Consider the following 13,618-nt stretch of genomic DNA (forward strand, 5'->3'; position numbering starts at 1 on the left):
TCTGTAGATTTAGTTACAAAAAAGTTAAGGGCTATTTTAATTTTTTTTTTACACAGACCAAACTTTTTACCAACTTTACAGGGATAGTGTCAAAAATGAGAGTGCTAGGACAAAAAAAAACTTCAGGGGGGGGGACTTCAAACGCTGGGTGGGGGGGAGGCCCCACCCAGCCTGCTTAGGTTTAAAATGTCTTTAATATTTGCAAAAAAAAATTTCATATCATAATCTGAGTTCGATGTCTTTTGTCCATTTGACGACCCAATTTTTTAAAAAATAATCTTATTTATTATTGATTTTGATGGTTATTATATTGTTAAAAGTGACAAGGGTCAATCAAGACAAAAATATATTTTTTCAATCAAATGTGAAACTGACATCTTCTGTTTAACTCTACTCTTGAAACCAGTGGAGCTATTATTTTCCTGTTTTGTTTCAAGTAAATTGAGATTGCAGAGATGAAATATCAAGTAAATTGAGATTACAGAGATGAAATATCAACTAAATTGAAATTACAGAGATGAAATATCACGTAAATTGAGATTACAGTGATGAAATATCAAGTAAATTGAGATTACAGAGATGAAATATCAAGTAAATTGAGATTACAGAGATGAAATATCACGTAAATTGAGATTACAGTGATGAAATATCAGCATCCATTTTACAAACATTGGCCAAGGATCCATCTCCACCAATTGAATATCTAGCAGACACTTCCTGGAAAATATTAAATTTTTTATTTGTATATTTTAGTACAGGTCAGCGTTAATAAATGAAGACGACATTTATTAAATGATGTGTTGTCCCTGAGTGAAAAGCGTTTTTTAAATTATAAATAAATAGAAGCCATTTATTGACAACTACTCTTTGTTAAACATGTTTATTTTTTTCTGGTGTTTAATAGCTTGAAATGAACAAAAATTCTAATACAAATTTGCCTGCATGTATTGAAACAGACGATAACGACTGTGCCTGAGAGCCTCAGCAGATATTTGGTTGACCAAAAAATGCAAAAATACAAATTTTAAAGATAATAAAAAATTGACTTTTAATAAAAATCTATAAATTGATTTGAGTTTAAATACTATAATTTTGGTCATTTTAATTTAATGCAAGGTTTGTATACTTGATGCATAGCTAGGTTATTTAATTCTAGATATAATAGTTAAGCTTTGAACAGAGCAGAAATATATAGTAAAAGCTTTTTTTGTGGAAGACGACTATTGGCCTCCTTAGAGTATCTCCACATCCAGACTTGGGAACAAGACGGGGCTTGGAGCATTTTAGAAGCTCGTGGAATCATATAAAACATTCAATGTAATATTCTCGATAGTGATAGTGAACACGAACCCTTGTTCTATTTAGACTTAAATATATACTGGATTAGTTCACCGTGTTTTAATAGAGTCCGTCCTCTCGACCTCTATAATTTAAATTTTACTTTCATTTCAATGGAAAAAATGAAAGAAAAACTTTATTTGAAAAAATTCGAGCAACATTAAATCTTGAAAAACAGCTGATTTATATAATATCACGATGATAACTTAACAGCAAGTCTATAATGAATTATACTAAGAAGTGACAAGAAATAATCCTAGACTTTTTTACCTGTTCGCCTATTCCCTGTCCGGATGATTTGAGAGCAAGAAAAATAGCAAAATCTCGTGCTTTAGATAGCTTGAGACCAGTCATATTAAACTCTTTGTATCTTCCATCCACAAATCTAAGCACAGATATATCCAAAATAGAAGGTTTCCTGATTGGTGACAATAATTTAAGTTGATTCTTAACAACAGTCTATTGTTATTTCTAATTTAAAAATTGTTATAAATTATTCAGCCCATTCGGTCAAGCCGTTTTTCCAGCTATTACTGACATATAAATATATCTACATACATCCTAATATAAATATATTTACATACATCCTAATATAAACATATTTACATACATCTTGATATATATATGTATAGATGAGCAAAGAGCTTCATTATGTTGATCAGAACTTCTGTGTTATTGATAATCTTAAAGGCTTGAGCTCGATATCCAATGTGGGAACTTTTAGATTTGAGAACCAATGGTTGATCCCTCAATTAAAGTTGTCCCTGCAGGGTATAACCATTACAGGATCGAAATCGAATATTAAAATAATCTCTAGATGGATTTTAATGCTTCATACGATCACAACCCATAATTGCTGCGCTAAAGGAATTGAGTCTTTGCCACAAACTCTGATTTTCCAATCCCTATATCTTTGGAACCCAATGTCTTAGACCTTATTTATTTCAAACTAAGTATAGTGTTAGATCAAATAATCTAAGTTTGAAATATCAAAGGTTTACTCCATCAAGTTTCAAAGATATAGGGTTTTAAGAATTAAAGTTTGTGACAAAAACTCAACTCTTTTTTTGAAAAGCTTCTAATTTTTTTAATTTGAGGCCCAAATTTCAAAGGTGAAAAATTTATCAAACTTCATACTTGCCTTGTGTGCATGTTTCTCTGAACTAAAGGATTAGTTTAGGAATATACAGCAACCATGATTTTTGAATGAGAAAAAAAGAAAACATGATTACTTACTCAAATTTGCTGAATCTGTCTGAACCATGAAAAACATGAAGATGCAAATTCTAAAAAAGAATATTTGATTAAATGGTTCAGTAATCTTTTAAATGTAAAATCCAGCTTTCAAAGTATAAATTAAAAATTAACATTAATGTCGAAAACAATCATAAAGATAAATTGGAAAATATAAAAAAATAAGTTTAAAACATGTTTACCGCACACACAGATTCATCAGTTGTGGTTGAAGCATCAACATTTACTTTTAAAATATCTTCTTTATCATTGATTTTACGTGACAAGGAAAACGTTAATTCCATTAATACTTGTTATAAATTCTTGGTTTTGATTAAAATTTTAGTAATTTACTTGATAATTGAATAATTTTATTTATGAAAGAGCGTTTTCGTAAAGAATGTTTTCATACATGAGGACAGTCAGACCTTTTTAGTCGTTGTTCTTGAACGTTCCGTTTGTTACCAAATTTTTTCGTTCTTTCTTAAGGTTACTGTTCTTTAACCATCTCCATATTTTAAACAATGTTGACGCAATATATATTTTTGAATTCATTATCGGCCCTGGCTGCAGTAAATAGCCGTTTAGAATAATTTCATGTCAAACAGGAAAAATAAGAAGACTCAAAAACATCAAAACAGATACATATGTTTGTTTCATGCAATTAAGAGCAGAAAAATATCAAGAGTTGCCGATAGTTAGTTTTTAACACATTTTCAACATATTTATTCGTTTGTTTTTATTTCTTCCTTTTTTTCATGAGCAGTTATTTTCATTCACAATATCATAAATAACTAATATCATTATTATCATAAATAATTGTCATATATTAACAAATCCATTCATTATCAAAAACTTGTTTGTTGGCGAAATGTTGTCCAGTCTAAACTTTCAAAATTGTTCAAAAGCGTGTAATGTAAATTATAATTATAAATAAGTAAAATATATATGAGAAAAGAAGAAATTCCTTTATTTAGGGAATCATATTGATTTTTGTCCCAGATCTGGTTAATTGCTAATTCCTGAAAACAAGAATAATTTTATTTTTAACTTTATCAAAAAATTCACTCCAAAAGTTTTAAAAGATGAATTTTTTTTTTGGGGGGGGGGAAGAAAACATAGTTTATGGGCAAAAATCCAAATATTTATCGTAAATCTACTTATTGAGCCAAACATGTGCAAAAATAAAAAGTGTTACATTTTTGCAAAGCCGAGCTAATATAGTTTTAGAAAATTTAAATGTTTTCAAAATGTTCAATGCCGTAAAGAAAAACTGGAAATTTCAATTTTAATTTAAAAAATTGTAAAAATTTGTTTACGAAAATTTTAGAGTGAAGGAAGCATGTTTATATCAGCATATGGTCAGTTGAGCCCCATGTATACTCTAGAGGTAGTTCTGTACATGTGTTTACCCGTGCATAGAGAAGTATTGTACCAGCATATGGTCCTGAGCCCCATGTACACTCTAGAGGTAGTTCTGTACATGCGTTTACCTTTGCATAGAGAAGTATTGTACCGTTATATGGTCCTGAGCCCTATGTACACTCTAGAAGTAGTTCTGTACATATGTTTACCTGTGCATAAAGAAGTATTGTACCGGCATATGGTCCTGAACCCCATGTACACTCTAGAGGTAGTTCTGTACATGTTGCACACCTGCAGAAACTACCAGGACCAAACATGTACACTCTGAAGAATTAAATATTTTTATAATTGATGTAAAGTGAAAACCTGTTTATTAAAACTTGTTTAGCTCAATTTTGAACCAGTTCTATAGTTTTATGAAATGCAACTTAGTTTCTAATTTTGAACAATTTCATATATTTCCATATTTTGTTGATTTTTTCACTAATACAAATTTTGTTCTAATATATCATTAAAGGATATATTTTCTGAAAAACTGATTTCATAAACGTTGAAATCATCAGAATCAATTCAAAATTAAACAAGATATAAACAAATTTGCAAGAGTCACTAACTGGAAATACGAAAAAGTAAGACGACTTTTAAATTATTTTTAATAAGATTATCTTTAAAAACATATCTATAACAACGTCACCTTTAAAAAATAATACTCAAATATGATGTACAAGTAAAACATGTTTAAAAATGTTTTTTGTTTTTATTTTTATGTTTTTAAATTATAAATATAAATACCTCAAATATTTTGATAATACAACTGCCATGGATGAAAGTTTAATGATTAAATGAGCAGGTCCAAACCAGGAGGAACCAATATCATGAATACCCTGAATAATAAAGATATTAAATAAATGAGAGTTTAATGATTAAATAAGCAGGACCAAACCAGGAGGAACCTATATCATAAATACCCAGAATAGTAAAGTCATTGAATAAATGAGAGTTTAATGACTAAATAAGCAGGTCCAAACCAGGAGGAACCTATATAATGAATACCCAGAATAGTAAAGTCATTGAATAAATGAGAGTTTAATGACTAAATAAGCAGGTCCAAACCATGGAGGAACCTATATAATGAATACCCTGAATAATAAAGATATTAAATAAATGAGAGTTTAATGATTAAATGAGCAGGACCAAACCTGGAGGATCCAATATCATGAATACCACATGAAAAATATATTTCCTTAATAAATGAGAGTTTAATGATTAAATGAGCAGGTCCAAACCAGGAGGATCCAATATCATGAATACCCTGAACAAATACAAATATTAAATTAATGAGAGTTTAGACACTTTTTTAAATTTAAAGAGTTTTTAGAGTTTTTAGATTTTTGGGTGGTCTTTACAGTCACATCTTTTTTGGGTAACCCTGTATCTCATACAACAAAAATTCTTGAATGCACTATTGTCGTTCCGCCCTTTAAAAAGGTTCTTAAGTCTGATTCACAAAATTTGCCATTTCAATTTTGATTTGATCAAAAAAGTGGAAGAAGACGTCGTTTTTATATCTTGAAAAGTGTTAGATTCTATCTTTGGAGGGTCAATTAAAATTAAAGGGAGAGTTCGCGAAAAAATTAAAAGGGGTAAAGGCTTACTTCGAAAAATTATGGATAGTGATCGCTAATAATCTTACATCTATAAGGAGAAATTACAACCTATAATCATCGATAATGTTTTGACACATTTTTATAAAGTTGATATTTCAAAATATTTTTTTACTCGTTTTATATGCAATATACTTTAAATAACATTTATTTAGCCACTAGGTGTCTCTGCCTACGATGCTTCTGGAGTTCCACATGGAATAGACTTCAACGACACCTAGCGACAAAAAAATCGTTGTTTAAAGTATATTTTATATGAAGCACATAAAAATATTATGAAATATCAACTAAATACGAATGCGTCGAAAAATGATCGATGATTATAGGTTGTAATATCTAAATGATTTGTTTGGAATTAAATTGATTTTTTTTACAATCCAAGTCGAATGTTTCAACTTTCTGTACGGACTCTATGTTAGGCTGATTAAGTCGTTTTTAACAATTTTCTCCAATTATAGACGTAACAGATAGAAGTAAAATTAGTAGCGATCACCATCAATACTTTTTCCATGTACGCCTATTCTCCTTTTCATTTTTCGCAAACACTCCAGTAAAGTTAGCGGGATCAAAGTATTGAAAATATAGTTGTTAAGTTTAATAAGCATAATAACTTAATAATTAAGTATATTTTTACAACTGAACAATACTTTTTGAATGTAACAGATTGGTAAAACTTTATCTGTTAATTGAGTTTAATGGAAGTTTTTTGGTTTGAAAAAAAAACATATTTTGCTTATTCCTGCAATATATTTCGAGCATAAAACTTTTCTTAATTGCTTAAAGGTAATTTAAAATACATTAATCACCTTATGGGATAGCCCGACATATTCTGCAGCCTTCTTTAATTTCTCAGTAATCAATGATGTTCCACCTAACATATAAAAGTTATTTATTACTAAAACTACAGAATGCACAAGTTCTAATTTAATCCTATCCAGATTCGGCTATTTGTGTCTTATATAGATGGTGGGGAGGAGGGTGTTCCTCCAGTGGAATTATAAACCCCTTGGAAGGATAACTGAATCTCTCCAGTGGAATTATAAACCCCTTGGAAGGATAACTGAATCCCTCCAGTGGAATTATAACCCCCAGAAAGGATAGCTGAATCCCACCAGTGGAATTTTAACCCCCAGAAAGGATATCTGAATCCATCCAGTGGAATTATAAACCCCTAGGAAAAATATCTGAATCCCTTCAGTGGAATTATAACCCCACAGGATGGATATGTGAATCCCTCCAGTGGAATTATAATCCCCCTTGAAAGATATCTGAATCCCTCCAGTGGAATTATAAACCCATAGGAAGGATATCTGAATCTCTCCAGTGGAATATAAACCCCTAGGAAAGATATCTGAATCCCTCCAGTGGAATTATAGCCCCCAGGAAGGAGCTCTGAATCCCTCCAGTGGAATTATTAATCCCTTGGAAGGATATCTGAATCCCTCCAGTGGAATTATAAACCCCTAGGAAAGATATCTGAATCCCTCCAGTGGAATTATAAACCCCCTAGAAAGATATCTGAATCCCTCCAGTGGAATTATAAACTCATAGGAAGGATATCTGAATCCCTCCAATGAAATTATAACCACCAGAAAGGATAACTGAATCCCACCAGTGCAATTATAAACCCATAGGAAGGATATCTGAATCCCTCCAGTGGAATTATAATCCCCCTGGAAAGATATCAGAATCCCTCCAGTGGAATGTAAATCACCATGCGTAAAGTTTTAAATTGTAAAAAGCATTTTTCAAACCCCTCCAGTGAAAATAAAATCCCTCCGGTGGTCTCCAGTAGAATCGAAATCTTACTACGAAATTCTTTGAGTCCTTAAAATCTCAAACCAAACTAAAAACATTCCCGTGGCCCTCACGAGTTCCCCCATCATAATTCAAGGCAAATCGGTCCAGGGGTCCTGAGTTATGATCGGACATACACACAGAGATACAGAGATTATAACTTTATATAAATAGATACTTGAATATATATACTTGTAATACTAACTTGAATTTCTGAATGTATATACTTGTAAAACTAACTTGAATTTCTGAAAGTATATACTTGTAATACTAACTTGAATTTCTAAAAGTATATACTTGTAATACTAACTTGAATTTCTGAAAGTATATACTTGTAATACTAACTTGAATTTCTGAAAGTATATGCTGAATTCTTGTTGGCAAGAACAGTGTCAGGCCAGTATCCAAGAAGACCAGGAGTAGGAAAAGTATCCAAATCACTTCTGTCAACAAAATACAATATTAAGATGAAAATGAAAAACATGTAGTTGCACGGGCAGCCGTAGTACATTTGAATTTCCGAGCCAGGTTAAACTTTCCGGTCCCAGTTTGTACTGTACCTAGCTCTATGGATAGGACTAGCCGGAGCAACAAGGTTGACGCATTCAGATATTATGCTTCTTATAGGTTGAATTCATTTTACTAATCGGGCAGATTTGCGTGACTGGGCAGACAGAAAAAAAATTTATTAGGAAAGAATATCTTCAAAAAGCTGATAGAATACAAAGCTAAAGCCAAAAAAAGATTATAGAAAGGCACATTTCTGAGCTTTATCTGATTGGAAAACTTATTATTTATAATTATGTTTTATTGAAAGACATGTTGGAATTATCACAATTGAATGTTAAAGCTAGGAAAACGACTATATCGTACACATCATTGATCAGATAAAGGCTTCAACGTTATTATTGAAAATTATTCATTGCAATCTTTGCATGTAGGGTCACTTGAAAAACGCTTACAGTACAAGTGAAGTATATATCTATATAGTAAAACAAGACATTCATTTATATATATGTTGCGTATAGACGGCCAAACGGATGGATATAATGGGCTGAAATTTGTTGTAGACACTCATGGGTTGCCGGGGTGTGTTAAAGGCGGCTAAAAAACTTCGCCGGGCCCTTCAGCTATTGTTGAATAAAATTATAAAAAATATAAACAAAAAAAATGCAATTCAGTTATAATAATGCGAAACAACTAGCTGTATATATCATTTGAGTAGATTTTACATATAAAACAAAACTAAAAGTGTATTAACTCTCCCAAAACATAATTTTATGTACGTATCCAATCATATTCATCACAATCACTCTAAACAACCTACCCTGATTAGGCGGGTCCAAACTACATAGTAAATTGTGATTACTATTATTATTTGTAACTAGCTTGGGAAACCACGGCTGCCAAGGTTACTAAAAGTTACTCCCGCCGTTTTGCACTTGAACGATTTTACCGGGAAACTAAATTTTCGTTATTAAAGTTGTCATGTACTCAACTAATAATCTCGAAACCAAGCTAAAATAATGTCTTTTGAGTTCCCCAATAAAAATGTGAGGCCAATCCGTTCAGGGGTTTCTGAGTTATGATCGGTCAAACGAACAGACTGACAAGCTGAGATTACAACTTTATATACACAAATATTTCATAATTTATAGATAAATAAAAATATGAAAAAATATGAATATGAAATAATATAAACAAAAAACATACTAAAATGAATTAATGAAAAGATGTAATAATAAAAATACCTCAGAATATGTGAATACTGAGTGAGAAAAGCTGCCGAGGGATTTATCAAACATTCATGACTATTGATATAGTTATCATACCTCGGATCCCTTCATTCATTATTATGCATTCATTGGTTTTTATATTCATTATCATGCATTCATTGGTTTATATATTTATCCTCATGCATTCATTGCCATACTTTCATTATTATGTATTCATTGGTTTATATATTCATCCTCATGTATTCATTGGTTTATATATTCATTATCATGCATTCATTGGTTTATTTATTCATCCTCATGTATTCATTGACATATATTTATCCTCATGTATTCATTGGTTTATATATTCATCCTCATGTATTCATTGACATATATTCATCCTCATGTATTCATTTCCATATATTCATTATTATGCATTTATACCATGTCTATATTTTAATCCTCATGTATTCATTGCCATATATTCATTATTATGCATTCATACCATGTCTATATTTAAATCCTCATGCATTCATTGCCATATACTCATTATCATGCATTCGTACCATGACTTTATTTTAATCCTCTAGCATTCATTGCCATATATTCATTATAATGCATTCATTCCCATATATTCATTATCATGCATTCATTGGTTTATATATTCATCCTTATGCATTCATTGACATAATTCATTATCATGCATTCATTGCAATATACTCATCATTATATATTGCCATTTAATCGCTGTTGTGCATTCATTACCATATATTCATTATCATGCAGTCACTGACATATATTCATTGTCACGTATTCATATATTCATATACATTATCTCGCATTTAATGCCATTTCTTCATTGTCATGCATTAATTGTTATGCAGTCATGTATTGTCATGTCATGCATTTATTGGTATGTAATCATTGCTATGTATTCATGTACTGTCATGTCATGCATTAATTGGTATGCACTCATTGTTATGCATTTATGTACTTTCATGTCATGCATTAATTGGTATGTAATCATTGTTATGTATTCATGTACTGTCATGTCATGAATTAATTGGTATGTACTCATTGTTATGCATTTATGTACTGTCCTGTCATGCATTAATTGGTATGTTATTATTGTTGTTATGCATTAATGTACTGTTATGTCATGCATTAATTGGTATGTAATTATTGCTATGTATTCATGTACTGTCATGTCATGCATTAATTGGTATGCACTCATTGTTTTGCATTTATGTACTGTCATGTCATGCATTAATTGGTATGTTATTATTGTTTTTATGCATTAATGTACTGTTATGTCATGCATTAATTGGTATGTTATCATTGTTATGCATTCATGTACTGTCATGTCATGCATTAATTGGTATGCAATTATTGTTATACATTTATGTACTGTCATGTCATGCATTAATTGGTATGTTATTATCGTTGTTATGCATTAATGTACTGTTATGTCATGCATTAATTGGTATGTTATCATTGTTATGCATTCATGTACTGTCATGTCATGCATTAATTGGTATGTACTCATTGTTATGCATTTATGTACTGTCATGTCATGCATTAATTGGTATGCAATTATTGTTATACATTCATGTACTGTCATGTTATGCATTAATTGGTATGTACTCATTGTAATGAATTCATGTACTGTCATGTAATGCATTAATTGGTATCTAATCATTATGTATTCATGTACTGTCATGTCATGCATTTATTGGTATGTAATCATTGTAATGAATTCATGTACTGTCATGTCATGAATTAATTGGTATGTATTATGTAATCATTGTTATGCATTTTTTTTAAAAAATGGAATATAAGCCTTGCATTTGCCTTTTGATGTGTTGAAGAATGATTTCAATGGTTTGAAAATCTATAGTGATTAGAAAATTTGAGTTTGTAGCAAATACTCAATTCTATTTTAAAATGATGCATCCATGATGTGATGCTTTACTATAATTGCATGATGTTCCTGTAAGCTATTCCATACATAGATGCATACAAACATTTACCATGGCCCATTAACAAGTTCACATTGTCCCTAGAAAATATTAAATAAAACAACTTAAATGTCAAGCTACTAAACATGCAAAGATAGCCATGCCTGGTTCCGACAAGCTTTGCCTGATCAAGAAGTATTTATATATTAATGTTCATAATTTTTAGAACTGATTATTTTTAAGTTGTGGGTTCTCATTAGTGATTTGTGCATTTCTACATGGATGGATATTTGGATGGCTTTGAGTTTAGTAATAACCAACCATTTAGGGTTTTCTCTCTTTAAGGCTCGAGTCTTCAGCTGTTATATTTGTACATTTAAAATTATTTGTGGTGTCAAATTTTATTAATTTGATAAATATCTAAAATAAACATACTAAGAAAATAATATATCTACAAAAAGTTTGAAATTTCGAAATTTACATCTCCTTGTCAAAGCTGATATGACGGCATTCTGTCTGCTACAGAGAGAAAGCTTGCTAAACAGTCTCTCATTGGTCGAATAAGAACCAATCCTGACTTGGGTTCTATCTAAGCCTGAGTTTGGGTTTTATTTGGTTAAAGCTTTTAAAATCTCATCTCAGGAAAAAGCCTAGATAAACAAAAATATCTTCCACGCACATTATTGTTTAGAAAAGTACTCAAGGGTACCATTGTAAATGAACATTGCCATCTTTGCATTGAGGGAAACTTGAAATTAGGCTTACAGTCCCTTTAAATGAATTTTAATTTCAAAATAAAAGCCGACCTGTATTCAACACATTCAGTTGGTAGATGTTGGATAGAGTCAGGGTGTGTAAACAGGACAATGTCAAACCTTTCAGTTTCAGAGTTTAAACCTAGACAATATTAAACCTAGAAAATATTAAACTTATACAATATTAAAACTAGAAAATATTAAACCTAGACAATATTAAACCTAGACAATATTAAACCTAGACAATATTTAACCTAGACAATAATAAACCTAGACAATAATAAACCTAGACAATATTCAACCTAGACAATATTAAACCTAGACAACATTAAACCTAGACAATATTAAACCTAGATAATATTAAACCTAGACAATATTGAACCTCGACAATATTAAACCTAGACAATATTAAACTTCGACAATATTAAACCTAGACAATATTAAACATAGACAATATTAAACCTAGACAATATCAAACCTAAACATTATTAAACCTAGACAATATTAAACCTAGACAATATTAACCTTAGACAATATGAAACCTAGACAATATGAAACCTAGACAATATTAAACCTAGACATTATTAAACCACGATAATATTAAACCTGGACAATATTAAACCTAGATAATATTAAACCATGATAATATTAAACCTAGACAATATTAAACCTATATAATATTAAGCTAGGACAATATTAAACCTAGACAATATGAAACCTAGACAATATTAGACCTAGATAACATTAAACCTAGACAATATTAAAATAGACGATATGAAACCTAAATAATATTAAAACTAGATAATATTAAACCTAGACAATAATAAACCTAAACAATATTAAACCTAGACAATATTAAACATAGACAATATTAAACCTAGACAATATTAAACTTAGACAATATTAAACCTAGACAATATTAAACCTAGATAATATTAAACCTAGACAATATTAAAATAGACGAAATTAAACCTGAAAAATATTAAACCTAGATAAAATTAAACCTAGACAATAAAAAACCTAAGCAATATTAAAACTAGACAATATTAAACCTAAACAATATTAAACCTAGACAATATTAAACCTAGATAATATTAAACCTAGACAATATTAAACCTAAACAATATTAAACCTAGACAATATTAAACATAGACAATATTAAATCTAGACAATATTAAACCTAGACAATATTAAACCTAGACAATTTTAAACCTAGATAATATTAAACCTAGACAATATTAAAATAGACGATATTAAACCTATATAATATTAAACCAAGATAATATTAAACCTAGACAATATTAAACCTAGACAATATTAAACCTAGAAAATAATTAACCTAGACAATATTAAACCTGGATAATATTAAACCTAGACAATATTAAACCTAGACAATGTTAGACCTAGATAATATTAAACCTCGACAATATTAAAATAAACGATATTAAACCTAGATAATATTAAACCTAAAAAATAATAAACCTAGACAATAATAAACCTAGACAATATTAAACCTAGATAATATTAAACCTATACAATAATAAACCTAGATAATATTAAACCTAGACAATATTAAACCTTGACAATATTGAACCTAGATAATATTAAACCTAGACAATATTAAACCAAGACAATATTAAACCTAGATAATATTAAACCTAGACAATATTAAACCTAAACATTATTAAACCTAGACAGTATGAAACCTAGATAATATTAAACGTAGACAATATTAAACCTAGACAATATTAAACCTAGAAAGTATTGAACCTAAACAATATTAAACCTGGACA

General features: G+C 29.8%; 1 protein-coding gene across 2 annotated transcripts; it reads right to left on the minus strand.

Annotated features, from left to right (window-relative positions):
• Window positions 1–332: 332 nt before the first annotated feature.
• LOC111716674 (uncharacterized) lies at window positions 333–11,989 on the minus strand. 2 transcript variants are annotated; one of them, XM_023492154.1, is made up of 12 exons: window positions 11,877–11,989; window positions 11,103–11,171; window positions 9,149–9,238; window positions 7,743–7,840; window positions 6,407–6,471; window positions 4,729–4,820; window positions 4,146–4,260; window positions 3,539–3,593; window positions 2,775–2,818; window positions 2,575–2,624; window positions 1,609–1,723; window positions 333–717 (listed from the first exon to the last, which is right to left on the minus strand). In XM_023492154.1, the coding sequence occupies exons 2-12, from the start codon at window positions 11,150–11,152 to the stop codon at window positions 634–636; spliced, it is 858 nt and encodes a 285-aa protein (XP_023347922.1). In that variant the 5' UTR covers window positions 11,153–11,171; window positions 11,877–11,989; the 3' UTR covers window positions 333–633. The 2 variants fall into 2 exon arrangements, with proteins under 2 accessions (XP_023347922.1, XP_023347923.1); XM_023492155.1 differs by lacking the exon at window positions 9,149–9,238.
• Window positions 11,990–13,618: the final 1,629 nt, after the last annotated feature.

Source organism: Eurytemora carolleeae, unplaced genomic scaffold, assembly GCF_000591075.1.
Source record: "Eurytemora carolleeae unplaced genomic scaffold, Eaff_2.0 scaffold2147, whole genome shotgun sequence".
Classification (NCBI taxonomy): Eukaryota; Metazoa; Arthropoda; class Copepoda; order Calanoida; family Temoridae; genus Eurytemora; species Eurytemora carolleeae.

Bases quoted from the DNA above. Each gene is read 5' to 3' on its own strand.
- LOC111716674 (XM_023492154.1), bottom strand. From the start codon at position 11,152: ATGGGCCATGGTAAATGTTTGTATGCATCTATGTATGGAATAGCTTAC. The intron at 4,821-6,406 runs GTGATTAATGTA...TTTATTATTCAG, and splicing joins ATGTCGGGCTATCCCATAAG to GGTATTCATGATATTGGTTC. The intron at 2,625-2,774 runs GTAAACATGTTT...ATTCTTTTTTAG, and splicing joins CTGATGAATCTGTGTGTGCG to AATTTGCATCTTCATGTTTT.